At 55.8% G+C, this 14,213-nt stretch overlaps 2 protein-coding genes across 7 annotated transcripts in view; both read left to right on the top strand.

The window, feature by feature from the left end:
* Positions 1-1,945: 1,945 nt before the first annotated feature.
* On the top strand, positions 1,946-9,137 carry EMILIN3 (elastin microfibril interfacer 3). The gene is made up of 4 exons (XM_015881451.3): positions 1,946-2,258; positions 3,771-3,893; positions 4,520-4,767; positions 4,881-9,137. The coding sequence occupies exons 1-4, from the start codon at positions 2,077-2,079 to the stop codon at positions 6,770-6,772; spliced, it is 2,445 nt and encodes an 814-aa protein (XP_015736937.2). The 5' UTR covers positions 1,946-2,076; the 3' UTR covers positions 6,773-9,137.
* Positions 9,138-12,184: 3,047 nt separating this feature from the next.
* ZHX3 (zinc fingers and homeoboxes 3) overlaps positions 12,185-14,213 on the top strand; it is a 33,170-nt gene continuing 31,141 nt past the window's right edge. For all 6 annotated transcript variants that reach the window (XR_014935943.1, XM_015881429.3, XM_085520255.1 and 3 more), the window contains exon 1: positions 12,185-12,240. The gene's annotated coding sequence lies outside the window, so the exon portion shown is untranslated. The remainder of the gene's footprint in view (positions 12,241-14,213) is intronic.

Raw genomic sequence — 14,213 nt, 5'->3', positions numbered from 1 at the left:
GTAGCCCTGGAGAAGCCTGGAACCCTTCAACCTCAACATGGGTCTGCAGGGGAGTGTGAGGTACAGCCACCAAACATCGTACCCAGGTGGGAATGGGGGTCGGAGCTGTCAGCTTGCTGACCCATGAAGGGAGGTGATTATTTGGCTGATGGGGCCATGCAAGTGTTAATTAAAAACCACATGGAGCAGAATGAGTCACTGTTCAGTGTCATCCGCTTGTGAAATTGGTCCTGCCACCCTACCTGCCCCGAGGGCAGAGCGGGCAACTGCTGCCCATGGGACATGTGCTCTTGCTTCTGTCTGAGCTCCTATTATTGGGCACCTCTGTGTGCAGTGATGGGCACCTCTGGACACAGGGATGTTCACAGTGGCACCAATGGGCACAGCTCCCAGTGCCAGGCCCCACTGCACATCCCCTGGTGTGGACTTGGTTTGCCCAGCAGCTGAATTTCACCCCCAGCAGCAGCTCTGACATGGCTAGCCAGACACAGGAGAGCTTTTCCCATGGTTTGAGCCATCTGTACGGGCTCTCCCCTGTGTGGATTCTTAAGTCTTATAATAGAGTTGGAGGCTGAACCCATTTCCTCAGTTGGGACCAAAGCTTGGCTCTCTCAGGTCTACCCAGATGCTTTTATTTTTCCCCCACAGAACAATTAGAGAATGGAACAACATACTGGAATTTATTCCCTCTGAGGACCATGCTATGAAATCCAGCAGAAAGTGACCCAGCATTTCAGCAATGGAGATGGACAGCAGGGACAGGCAGAGCAATAGGTGCCTACAAGCACGGTGGCTCACACCTCCTTCCCATGGGAGCAGACTGCTGAACAGCAAGCAGCCTCTTGGCTGCCCTACTGTGCCCAGCTTGGGCTCCAGCAGCAGGGCCAGGGGCTGCAGAAGCCGTGAAGTGGCAGCAGATGTTTTCTTCCTGAGGCCTCAGACTTGCACGTGCAGCACAGTGTTATTAAAACTGGATCGTGCTCCTTGCACACAGGGAGAAAAAATAAAGGCTGTATGCAAGGTTACTTCTAGGCTTCGGCATCCAGTATTAAGCCATGCAGGCTCGGTAGGCCTGGTTTGTTATTACAGAGCAGTGCATAGACTGTCCCTCCTGTATATTCCAGCCAGCTGGGATGATGGGTATCCTCTCTCATTTCCCCCTACCCGATGGCAAAGGCTCACCCTGAGGTCAGGGATGTGCTGGCTTCAACAGCCCCGTGGTGAGTGGTGTGACGTCAGGGCACTGTGGGGATCTGCTGCTGTGGGGAACTTGAGTGTGGGGTATGTGGTATGGAATAATGGGGATCTCAGGAGGGGTAGAAGAGCAGGGCTGGCTTTCATAAACCACCGAGTGAAGCTGTGGCTCTGCAGGTGTGGGCAAAGGGTTGCAGTGCAGCCCTGCTATGCAGCTACACATCTGGGTGCCTGGTGCAACAAATGGGGAGCCTGGAACCAAAGGTGAACCTTCACTGGGGGGACGATGCTTTCTCCGGAACTCTCTTTCTCTTTCTGAAAAACCCACGTGTTAGGTTCACCGGTCCTGAGTGAACTGGATGCCGGTGCGACCGGGACAGCAAAGGCAGCCTCGTTCCAAGAGGTTCCCGTAGCCTCCCCCAGAGCTCCGCACCCTGCCCGGCTCCGCGCTGCTGCACCTGCTGCCCGCGGGGGCAAACGGCAGCGGGGCGGCGGGGGCAGAAGGGGGAGACCGCAGGGACTCAGAGTCTCACCCCACCCGCAGGGACACGCGGCTCCGTCCGCCCTGCAGCGCGGGGCTCCTGGGGGCGGGGGGCTCGGCTTTGTCTCCCCGCCCGCGGGGCCGGGGGTCGGGGGCCGGGGGAGGGCTGGGGGAGGAGCGCGGCCCGCCCCTGCCGCCGCCCTACAAAAGGGGTCGGGCGGGCGGCGGAGCAGCGTGTGCCGGCGGGCAGGGCAGGGCAGGGCAGGGCAGGGCAGGGCAGGGCAGGGCAGGGCAGGGCAGGGCAGGGCAGGGCAGGGCAGGGCGGAGCTCCGGCCCCTCCGCATCGGAGCTCGCGGACACCCCGTCCCCGTTCCGCCCCCCGTTCCGCCGGGCTCGGGACCATGCGGCGGGCGCTGCGCCGCGGAGCTTTGCTCGCCTGCTTCTCCCTGGGGACGCTGCTGGTCCTCGCCGATGCCAAAGGTACCTTCTATCCTCCCCCCGCCCCCCTGCCCTACGGTGGCAGGTACAACCTCTACACGACCGGCTCCAGCCCGCAGCTCGGCAAGCCCGTGGGCAAACACAAGTAAGCGACCCTGTGCGCGGTCGTCGGGCATCGCGGGACGGGCACTGGCTGTGCTGGGCTGGGGGGAGGCGGTTGTGTCCTGAAAGGGACCCGAATCTACGTGCGGGTCCCATAGGGACGTGAGAGCTGTGGTGTCGGGTGGGATGGGGAGGGGATGCGGACGAGGCTGTGTGCGTCTGTGTATGGGGCTTGCTGGGGCTGAGATGTGCTGTTAAGTAACCTGGAAAGCTCATGCAAGAGAGGAATGCAGGCTTTGCGTGTTCGATACGCTTTTCCATTCCCCAGCAAAAAGGGTGTTATGTGCTGCTGGGGGGCTCTCTGTTCTTCTTTGATTGAGCAGTTTTGTATCTGGCCCCTCTGAAAATGGGGGGAGGGATGGGGGTGATGCTACAAACAAGTTGAAATGAATAAAGTAACATTCGAAATGAACAATACTGGCAGTGCCAGTGAGAGCTTTCCAAATTCTGTAACATTTTCCAGCTGCTCACCCTTAAAACATCAGGCTGCAGCTATAAAGCTTCTAGCCACAGGTGGGTGAGAGGGAAAGGGGTTTCTGCATAGGGAAGGGAGCCAGAGCCATCCCAGTCCAAGCAGCCACAAGTGTGCACAGTTCATCAATAGTGGCTAGCAGATCTGCCTGTGTTGGCTAGTAGCTTATTTAAAGAGGAGGCTGGAGGTGTTTAAAAGCAGATCCTTGGGATTTATGGGATGAGGGTGATTCTAAATTTCCACATGCACACATGATCTCCCTTCCATCCAGCTAAGAAAAGTTGCTGGCCTTAGTTCTTAAGTAGCCCTGCACACAGATAAATGACTCACCCCGGAGCAGCAATCTGCAGTGCTGAGCCCTGCACATGCCCGGGGCCTGGCAGCCTCTCACTGGGGCTGGGAATGATGAGAATTGCTGTGGTTATCCCAGGAGATCTGCATGGAGAGCCCTTGGAGAGGGCTGGGGAGAAGGAGTTGCATTATGTCCTCCTGCCTTGCCAAATACCTTCTTGATCCGGCAGCTTGCTCTGGCCCATCTGCTCTGTCCTGCTGACCCTCCATAGTTGCCTCTGCCCTCTTCTCTTCCCGCTCTGCCATCTGCTGTGTCCCCACCCTCAGCTCCTGCCTCACCACACGTCCCCACTGTCCGCCCCCATAGACTGCATCCATCTGCTCCGGCCGGCAGCCTGCCTCCAGCAGAGCAGCCTTGGCCTCCATCTGTCCAGCAGGACTCCTGCATCCTTCCTTCCAGCTGTCTCCTCCTTGCTCCAGAGCTGGTGCTACCTGGTGGTGCTCAGCTGTGGTCATGGTGGCAGAAGGGAGGAGGTCTGCTCCTTGCAATGCTGCTCTGAGCGACCTGAAGAGGTTTCTTTAGGCCTTATACCCATTTCTGGTGGGGGATGGGGAGGGATTCTGCTTATCCCCATACCTTGTCTTGCTCTGCACAGCTCCAGCTGACTGCAGGCTGCCATGCTGTGCCCCTGGGGCAGGAGGTGACACTGCATTGCTGTACTTTCCCCCTAGGAGCTACTGTGCTTATGTGGTGCAGCGCAATGTTACCTGTGTGCTGCAGGATGGTGCTGAGAGCTACGTCAAAGCTGAATACCACAAGTGCAGCTGGGGCCCCAAGTGCCCAGGGAAAGTGCTGTGAGTATGGGGACATGATGGGGACAGTTACAGTGCCCAGACAGGGGCTGCCCCATGTGATGGACTAGTGAGAACACTGCTCTGCTCCTTGCTGTCCTGCTCTGTTGGATGCATGTGCAAGGAGCAGTGTGAGCTCACTAAGGCTTTGGTGTCACTTCCATTGTTCCTACTTGTGCTGCCCTGTGTTGGAAGTTGCCCAGCTGTTTAACATCTGACACAGTGGTCATCTGTTGCGGGACCAAAGCAATACACTTGCTGTTGCTTTTCCAAGCTAGCTTCAAGAATCCAGTGTTTCAAAAAATGGTAATAAATAAAAATCCACCTATGCCTCACAATCAGAAAACCCCTTTCCACAAGGTACAGTGGCACTTGGCTATTGTGCCTCATGGTCCAGTCCTGGGAAGGCTGGATGATGCTTTTACAGTGCTGCTTAATGAACTGTGTTCTTGAGGAGGTGCTGCACTGAGCATTGATGCAGTGAGTGGGAGTGGGTGGGCTGTACTCTCTGGGTCTCAGCCAGGTTCTGCTTACACCCACCAGGACCTGTGGCCCCACTCTTCTCTCTTACTCAGAGCTGAGTTTGCCTCTCTAACCTGTCTTCCCTTTCCCTCCCCTCTCCTGGAAAGGTACCGCACCTTCTTCAGACCCAGGTACAAGATTGGCTACAAGACAGTGACCGAGCTGGCCTGGAGGTGCTGCCCAGGCTTCATGGGAGAAGGCTGCCATGACAGCCCCACCGACCAGCCTGGCCTGATGCCCCAACATCCCGGCCCCAAAATGCCCCCTGGGCCAAAGATGTTCCCACTCCCCAGAGTTCCTCCCCATCCGAAGAGCCACCCTGACCTGTTTGCAGGACCAAAGAAGAATCAATATGGTGAGACCCTGATTTTACTCTATGTTCCCATGTTATAGCACTACGTGAACCAATTAGAAGCTCAGGAGGGAGGTTAAGGACACAGCCCTGACTGTCTCCTCTGTCTCCCACAGGCAGGAAGCTACCTGGCCTGGTTGGGGACCGCCTGGAGCGGCTGGAAGAGGAGGTGCGACGCCTGGCCCAGGCCTACGACAGCTTGCACGTGTTGGTGAGTGGGCTGGGGGACCGCCTGCGCCTGGCCATCCAGGAGGACACCACCAAGATGATCGGCTCTCTGATGAACAGCCCCAGCACGCCAGACTCCTCTGTGGGCTTTGGCATCATTCCTGACAGCCTGGTGGATGTGGCAGACAAGGCTGACGTCGCTCCATATCCACCTGTTGGGGAGATCCTGACCAAAGTGGCGGAGGTGAGCGACGTGCTGAAATCCAAGGCGGATCTGCTCCATGAGGTTCATGGCATGGTGCTGGAGCATGATGGGCAGCTCAAGCACCTGCTGGAGGCAACCCGGCCATCACCCCTCACCTCCATGGAGCTGCTGGAGGAGTATGTGGCTGCACGGCTGGGCAGCCTGCGTGGGGAGCTGCTCGATGGCTTTGAGAAGCAGCTGGGCAAGATCCAGACCGCCTGTGACTTCCGCATCCAGGAGGTGCAGCAGCAATGTGAGCAGGAGAAAGCTGCCAACCTGCGGCTGCAGCAGACACTGGATGGGAAGGAGCTGGAGATCAAGAAAGAGATCTCCCAGCTGGAGACCCAGATTCAAGGGTTGACTGTGGTGGAGAGCTGCTGCAGCAGCCTGGACTACCTCACTGACCGCATGAACATCCTGGAGAAGGGCCTGCACAGCATCTCTGAGTCACAGAAGAACTTGCACTCGCGGATGGATGGAGAGATCTCTGCTGTCACCCTTGGGAACCTCTTTGAAGGGCGCTTTGAGGACCTGGAGGCCAGGCTGAACGCTACCGAGAGAGAAACAGGGAGCTGCTGCTCCAGCATGGAGGACAGCATGAGAGGCACAGTGGTGGCAGAAGTGGACGGCATGAGGACAACCTTCGAAGACAAAATGCAGACCCTGGAGGACAGGTTCATGAGCATCGTTGGGGAGCTGAACAACATCAGCGCTCCCATGGGTATGGACGGGGCAGTGGTGCCTGTGCTGGAAGGGGAGCTCGCCAGCATGAGGAAACGCACAGATGAGAAGCTGGAGGTGCTGCAGAACCGCCTGGTCACGCTGGAGAGCACATGTTCCTTGGGCTGCAGCTCTGCCTCCAAAGATGTGGAGACATTCCGGACAGAGATTGAGGACTGCCAGAGCAAGAACCAGGACCTGCTGCTCCGCATGGACAGCACCTCGGAGCTGCTGCGCAAGCTGAATGCCACCATCCTGGAGATCCAGCGGCGCATCGAGGAGGAGGCGGCGGGGGCTCTGCAGGGGGAGATCACCTTGCTGAAGATCAACCTGAACACCGTCAGCAAATCCCTGACAGGGCTCAAGGACTCCGTCTCGCAGTACTCGGACACCGTGACGCACGTCAACTCCTCACTGGATGAGCACGAGCGGAAGATTGAGGACGAGGTTCACTCCATCCAGGAGAGAGTCAGTGACCACGGCTCACAGCTCTTCTTCAGCAACCGCCGTGTGCTCAACCTGAAGGGCGACCTGGAGCGCCTCAAGGCTCGCATTGCCAATGACCTCAGCTCCTGCCGCAGCGCTGCCCGCAGCCTGCAGCGCGACGTCGAGCACTTCGATGAGCGCGTGGCGCGGGTGGAAGGAGCCTGCAGCCGGCTGGGGGCTGTGCTGGGGAACATGGATGGGGTGAGGGGAGAGCTGGAGAAACACGCGGGCGGCCTGTGGGACCGCATGGACCGCCTCAATGGGACGCTGGCTGCCCACTCTCAGGAAATAACGGGGCTGAAGGACAACCTGCTCGACTGCCAAGCCAAGGTCTTGGAGCTGGCGGAGCAGCTCGGCCACCTGGAGGAGCGGGCGGGTGGGAAGCATTAGCCCTGCCAAAGCAAGCTGCTTCCTCCTTTAACTTATCTCACACAGACTCCAATGTGACAACCTTTTTTTTCTTTTTTTAATATTTTTTTTTTAAATGGAAAGATAAATTAAAGCTGCTATACCCTCTCCTTCATCCCCCTCCTTTTACATTTTTATTGTTATTTTGAATTCACTTGTTTTTGGTGCTCGCCTTGCTGTGTAGCAGTTGTGCAGCCCCTGCAGCAGCGGGTACCGGCACAGGGCCAGGGGCGGGCTGAGGGGCTGATGACCCCAGAAGGACAATTCAGGAGGAAGCTGGAGGAGGGAAGGTTTATTTGTTTTTTTTTTTTGGGTTTTTTTTTTTTGTTTGTTTGTTTTTGTTTTAATTTTTATATATATATATTTTTGTGTGTGGATTGGTTGCTTCTCAAAGAATAACACCCTGTAGTCATCAGTTGAGGAACAGAAATTCTCTGACTTAAAGACCACCTGCATCTTCATCCAGGGACTGAATAGAGCCAGGGCTCCTTCCAGGGAACAACTCACTGCAGGAGGAACTGTGGATTTCAAAGCCAACACGTACTCGCACAGCCCTGGGGAGCTGCACTCCCCTCCTCAGGCCGGCAGCCCTCCCTGCAGAAGGTAAATCCATTTCTACTGCTGCCTTCTCCATGCAAACGCACATGCCTTATGGAGCATATGAGTGTGTGCATTAGGAAAACACATGCATATATATATATGGTATGTGTATATATTTTTGAACAATCCACTGTCACGGTGCTCATCTCCTTGCAGAACTTTCTCTTGCTGCCCCAGTTTCCCTTGCTGTACTCTGAAGATCCGCATGGAGCACCTCTCACCAGTCCCAGCAGCATTTGCATGAGCCCACGTGCTCCCTTAGTGCTGCTGTGGTTTGCAGTCCTAATGTACTTTTCTGTCTCGTTCCACCTTGGCACTGATGCAAAGGGTTATGGAAAAACTTGTGTCTTTCCCAGAGACACGTGTGCGTAGATCTCTGAAGAGACAAAGCCAGGCGTGGAGCAGCCTCCTGCCCTCCAGCTCTGGTTCTCTCCTGTTTTATTGCTTAAACTGTGAACGTGATTTCCTCATCTCATCCCAGGGCAGGCAAGGTGCAGCTGCTCCAGGACGTGAGCATGAGGGTGCACACCTGCTCATGGGTTTCCCCATCTTGGAGCAGAGCCTGCTTCTGCTTTGGGATCCCCTGGGTCTGTGGGGATGCTGAGGATCCAGGGACCCCAGAGAGTGGGGGCACCTTGAGAAGACAACTTCTGTGCTCAGGCCTGGGGATGGGCTGAGTGGTGCTTCTGGGTCAGCGTGGGGCTGGAGGTGGTATGAAAACCAAAGTGATGTAACCAATGTTGTCCTGCTTTCCCACAAAGGTTGGGGAAGTTCAGTGTGTGCCAAGCAGTGCCAGCTTGGCCCCATGGAGCAGATGCTCATCTTTCCTGGGGTTTCATGGGCACACTCTGCTTCCTGGCCACCAAGGATGTTGTTTTCAGGAAGGATGAAGAGATTAAAGAGCCTCCATCTCACCAGCTCTGGCACTTTATAGCAGAGGTACCTTCTTGTCTCAGCTCAGTGTTGCAGCTCGTGGGCCTTTCCAGCCTGGCTCCTGCTCTGTTCCTCTGCAGGTCACCCCCAATGCCCCCAATGCTCTGTGCAATGGGAATGGTGAGGGCTGCACCCAGCTGCAGCTTTGCTGAATGAAAACCTGCTCCAGCCGAGGAGCAACCTCCAGCTGCTCTGGGGTATCCCAAGAAACCTGCTCTTAAACAGCACAAACTCCTTTCTGCCCCCCAGCAGAGTGCAGGGAGGTCAAAGCAGCCCTTTGTCGTGGGCTGGGTCCTTGCCCTGCAGAAGCACCCTGCCCCAGAGCCCCAAAGGGCTGCAGCAACCAAAGAGAAAAGCCAGCCCTAGGCTCACCTCTGCCAAGCTGAGCAGCCAGGGCTGGGGCAGAAAGCAGCAGAACAGCTTCCTGCAGCACAGAGCCAGCACTGGCACTGTCCAAACCAAGACAAGGAAGAAGTCTGACCTTCCTGAACGTGGTGCTATGTTTGGACTATTCCTGACTAGTCACTTGAAGAGTATTTCAGTTCTCAGCTATCAGTGTTTAAAAATGAAAGGAACTTGGTGTAAAATAGGGCATTTTTTTTTTCCTTTATATTTTTATTTGCTTGCAGAGAGGGAAGGAGATGGTGCCCATGCAGTTGTTTTGTGCTGGGCAGCTTTCCGAGGCAGCTGGCAATAAGGTACTGGTAAAAGGCTGTGTTTTATTGTTTTTGAAACCTTGTACATTGTTCAGATGTTAAAAGCTGAAAGGCTGTTTGTACTGGAAAGGAAAAATAAAAGATTTCTTGCTGAGGTTTCCAGTATCAAAATGACTTCTGTGGCTTTAGGAAAAAAAAGAGAAGCATAACACTCGGCTTGTGTTAAGACAGGGAGCTCAAGTTAAACACTGAGGCTATTTAGACAGGAAGAGTGGGAATCAGAGTAGCAGGAAGTGGTTCACACTCACACAGCATCAGAGAAGGAAAAGCTGGATGCAGAGCAGAGGAAAGAGCCCAACGGTGCTCCTGCCTTGTACTGCATGGGACTGCGGTGGACAAGAGGCAGCCTGGACTAAAGCTCTGTCTATTAATTATTGCTGCGAGTGAAAAATGCTCAAAGCCCAGCAATTTCCATCCAACTTTACAAGTTAAGCCATGTGACAGCTTCACTCCAGCAGCTACACCACACAGCAGTGCTGGATGTGCCAGAGGCTCACCTATAAATAAGGGTGACCCATTATCACCTTTAAAAGATAATCAGGTTTAAAGATGAAGGACGTTAAGACACACAGAAGTGCAGTAAGTTTTCTGTAGTCAGAGCTCTCTTTACTGCTCCCTTTGTGCCATGAGAAGAGCTGCCTTAGTGCAGAACGTGGTGTGTGTTAGAAGTACAAAATGGCTGAGCACCAAATGAGGAGCACCCAGTCCTGGCAGGACTTGCAGAGAGCTCTGGGGCAGGTCCTTACAGGTGATGGGGTCAGGAGGAGGCTTTCAAGTCAATGGCAGGTAGGGGGTTCTCCAGTAGACCAAGTAGCTGCACTCAGGGCACCGCAGAGCCGTGCTCCCCTCTTGCCTGTGGGAGGGAAGATCAGCTCCATCACCTCCACTAGCTGCTTATACCTACAGGGTTTGGGGAGATATGAGATAACATGATGGGGCTTGAAGCAACCTAAAAAACTGAAGCTTTGCAAATGGACATTTGTCCACCCTAACCCAACAGGGATTTGGTTCTTTTGTTCCTGCAACACGCTTCTCATAGTTAAATCCATGTTAACCCAATGGTGTGAAGAACCAGCACATCACTTATGTTGACCTGAGATTCTTCATCAGCTCCTGGATCAGCTCTTCCTTGGGGTTGACTGTGTGAAGATGAAGCACTCAGGTAGGCCCACCTGCTTGTAAGTGCTGACATCCTGACCAGCGAGGGCCAGAAGGCATGAGAGCTGCAGGGAAGTATCACCACCACGCAGCTCAAAGCTGTGAGAGATGAGAGGTCAGAATGCAGGCTGGACTACACACAACCAGGCAGTCTGGGGGCTCAGAATAGATACTTGGAAAGCAGAAGAGATTCTCTGCACTGCAAAAGCTTCTAAGGAAGATGAGCTGCACCCTGCTGCCTCCCAGGAAAGGCATCCTGCACCAAGGAAGCCAAAGTTAAGGCTGCAGCATCCCCCAGTGTAGCAGCAGGGAGGGGAATGCCATCCCCCGGGTGCAGGACTGGTGATGGGACAGGAGAAGAGGCTGGGGCACCTGGGCAGGGCACAGCCCTTCTGGTTGATCCACTTGGGGTAGCCCTTGGTGATGTGTGCCATGCTTGAGAACATAAGGAAGCTTTCCTGCTTGTTCTGCCTTGCTGATAGACCCAGGGAGCAGCACACCCACCAGCAGCAAGGCGACCTGGGCACAGCTCCCTGCTCAGCCCCCGGCTCAGGCTGGGATGCACAGAGCTGTTAAAAGACAGGAGCTGGAGAGAGCCAGCTGAGGGGGGGATGAGCCATCTGCGGGCTCACAGTGCCTCTCAGCGGCCAGAGAGGATGGGAGCATCACACAGCCAGGGGGAAACGACCCATCCAGCTTCTGCTACCGTGCTCCCTCTCACATGGACCGCAACAGGAGGACCGAGGGGCATCTGAACTACTCATGCCAGAGTTTGCAACAGTGCTGCATGTCAAGTGCTTGCAGTGAAAAACCCCTGCCATGTGCCTTCAGACAGCACAGCAAGACTCAGCCATCGCTGACAGCAGAAATTTAAGGCTATGTTATCCAGCACATGTGAGTCAGGAGCCCTCATGCCAGCTCCTGCTCAGCCTCTCCATCACCTTCCCACTTCCCTTTGGGGTCCTAGCTGAGCTGACGCTGATGGTTGATCACTGATCCAACCTGGTGGGCATCCAGAAGGTTGCAGAGTATGGCATCCTTCCTGGCTGCCTTGAAAGAATACTTTACTCCTAATGGGTGAAGCAAAGACCCAGAGGAGAAGGGCCCTTTACTTGGCGATGGTGCCATTGATATCAGAGATCATCACCTTGCTATCCCAGCTCCACAGGTACATAGTGGCCATGCAGTGGCACATGCCCTGGTACTGTTGTCTTCATTCTGCAGCCTGCAGTTCTCCTTATGAGTACCAGCCATGCACATAGTGCAGCTGTTTGCTCTGCTGCCAGCACAGCTGGAAAAGCCCCACGCACCCAGTGCTGCCAGCAAGTGAGGAGCCCTCAGTGCTCAGTGCCCACTGATAGCAGGACAAGGAGCTGCAGCCTTGCAGCAGCACAGGAAGCTTTTCAGAAGAGGGCAGCATTCCTTTGCTAGCTGAATACATCAGCTGAGCACGAAGCAGGAGGGGAGTAACCTCTTGGAAAGGGCTGCCAATAGCAGGACACGGGGAAATGGTTTTAAGTTAAAAGAGGGAAGATTTAGGTTGGATGTTAGGGGGAAGTTCTTCACTAGGAGAGTGGTGAGGCCCTGGAACAGGCTGCCCAGGGAGGTTGTGGATGCCCTGTCCTTGGAGGTGTTCAAGGCCAGGTTGGATTCCTGTGATTCTGTGAGCACATGAGCAGCACAGCCTTGCTCTGCCTGCACACCCCATTTTCTAGTCACTGGGGAAGCATCTGAGACACAGTCGCAGTGCTGGGTACCCCATGCTTTCAGACCATACCCCACGTACCCAGGCTCTGCCCAGTCCCTCGCCCCCTCCTCGCCCCCTCCTCGCCCCCCCGCCACCAGCGCATGCGCACACGCCCCCCGCAGCTCTGATGACGCCACGTTCCCTCTCTGCCCGTACCCTGAGCTCTGTTAATGTCGCTGTTTGCCGCGCCCGCCCGCCCCGCTCTCAGCACCGCCCGCCCGCCCGCCCCGCCCCGCGCTCGGGGCCGGGGCCTCCTCCGAGCCGAGCCGCTGCGGCGGCGGGGGAACCTGCGGCAGGTGAGTGCCGGGCTGCTGCCTCAGCCCGCTCAGCTCCTTTAACTCTCCGCCTCCCGGGATCTTTCCCCGCATCCCGCGGAGCTTCGGGCGGGCGGACGGACGGGAGCTGTCAGCGGGGGGTCCGGGTGTTGGGGAGCGGCCCTGAGTGCGGCTTGTGAAGCGGCCGTGGGTGCGGGGCGGCTCATCCGAACGGGTTTAAGGGGAGAGGAAGGAAGAGGGGAGGAAAAGCACGCAGCGCTGCCCCGGCTGGGATGGTGGGAAGACGTGGCTGCTGGGCTGCCTTTGGTTCCCAGTGCGGCCGGATGGGGCTGGCGCTGGTTGTACTGGGGACGGATGGAGTTTAGCGGTGGTTTTTCTGTCAGAGCTGCCATAAGGGAGCCGGGCTGGTTTGTAGCCCTGAAGTCACTCGGGTGACACACGGCTATGGATGGAATTGCTGATGAACCGCAGTGGGCTGCTGTCCCCATTGGTGGCTATGGGGCAGGGGATGTGAGCAGTGCTATGGGTCCTTCCCATCCCGTCCTCATCCCTCTGCTGTTCTTCTCAGCAAAAAGATGTTCCCTTTCCTGTTCAGACCTCCCTTCCCTCCAAATACTTGGTGTCTCCGTGTATGCGAGCTGTGCTGTTTTCTTTATCTCCCTTGGTTACTATGGTGTTGGTGTGTGAAAGCAGCTCCCTGGCTCCTCTCGCAGCGAGTAAAACAGCCAGAACTTGGATCTGTCGTGCTGGTGAGACGCAGTGCTGCAGCCAGCCCTTATTGCCCCTTCCCAGTATCTGCCTGGGGGCCGCTTGGGCTCTGGGACCTTTGCTGAGCTCCCCAGTAAGGCAGCAGAACAGGCAGGGCTATGGTTTGCTTGGAAAACTGCTGGGAATGGAAACTACTAATGCAGGCACTGTGGAAGTCTGTGCAAACAAAAGGCAGAGGATGGGAACAGCCTCACACCAGGGCTGGGGCCGTCTGCCTTCACCCAGGCACAGGTCTGTGCTTGAGGCTGATCACCCCATCCAGACTCTGATCTTCCTCCTGGAGGTGATTCTTTCCATGCACTGGAGCCTGGGATGGAGGTGCCTGTGATTAAGGCGACTGTTCCAGGTCAGACAAACACAGGCCTCACTACATGGGCTGATTTGGAGGAGGTCCTTCTTAGTGGTGCTGCAGGACCCGTTGTGAGTGTGGGGAAGCTCGTAGCATCTCTTTCCTTTCCCAGCTGCGATGGCTTTGTTGAGTAGGAGAGGGGTGATGTTTCCAATTAAGAAGGAGAAAAACAATCTTGTACTTCTCCCCTTCATTGTTTGTTTGTTTTTCCTCTCTTTTTTTTCTCCGGACCGGCGTTCTAAATAACAATGCTTCAAGTGCAAATGGAGCGAAGTGAAATCCCAGGGCAGGGCTGCGGTGGGGCTGGAGCACAGCGATGACAGCACGGCACAGGGCAGAGCCGGGGTACCAGGGCACTCAGAGGCACTGCAGCCATTTCCGTGCATAGGGTGTTCCCAGACTTGTCAGAAATACCATCATTTCCCTTTTCTTTCTCCTTTCAGAGCAGGACCGTGTCCCGATGCAGTCTCGATTTAGGGAAGAAGCTTTGAGGGTGTTTGTTCTGGATGAAGGAGAAGAGCCTTTCAGCCTTCCCCCCCCCCCCCCCTCCATAATATAAGGATGCTTGAGAGGGCCACGTCAGGATCAGGGTGGGGAGAGCGCTTTGGAATGTGGTCTGCAGAGTGTCCTTAACACAGAGCAGTGCCTGGGTGGGACAGGTTTATATCATAAGCCCTTGGCAACTCGCGGAGGCGAGAGGCAGAGGAGAGGGGGGTATCCAGTGCTGGGTTTTGTGTGGCCATCCTCAACTCTTCCTCCCCTTGAATGGGGTCTTGGGGCTGTTCTCACACTGCTGCTACAGGAGGGTCAGTTTGTTCCTGTAGGAAGATGAAGAGTGTGGTCCCATGGCTTAGCTTCATCTGCCTTCAGGTGCGTG

Source organism: Coturnix japonica, chromosome 19 (assembly GCF_054131305.1).
Source record: "Coturnix japonica strain WE chromosome 19, WE-NBRP24, whole genome shotgun sequence".
In the NCBI taxonomy this organism is placed as follows: Eukaryota; Metazoa; Chordata; class Aves; order Galliformes; family Phasianidae; genus Coturnix; species Coturnix japonica.
This window is presented reverse-complemented; position numbering and strand designations above follow the sequence as displayed.

Excerpts from the sequence above, each read along its gene's own strand:
- EMILIN3 (XM_015881451.3), top strand. The coding sequence starts at position 2,077 with ATGCGGCGGGCGCTGCGCCGCGGAGCTTTGCTCGCCTGCTTCTCCCTG. Across the intron at positions 2,259-3,770 it reads AAGCCCGTGGGCAAACACAA|GAGCTACTGTGCTTATGTGG; the intron begins GTAAGCGACCCT and ends CTTTCCCCCTAG. Across the intron at positions 3,894-4,519 it reads AAGTGCCCAGGGAAAGTGCT|GTACCGCACCTTCTTCAGAC; the intron begins GTGAGTATGGGG and ends TCTCCTGGAAAG.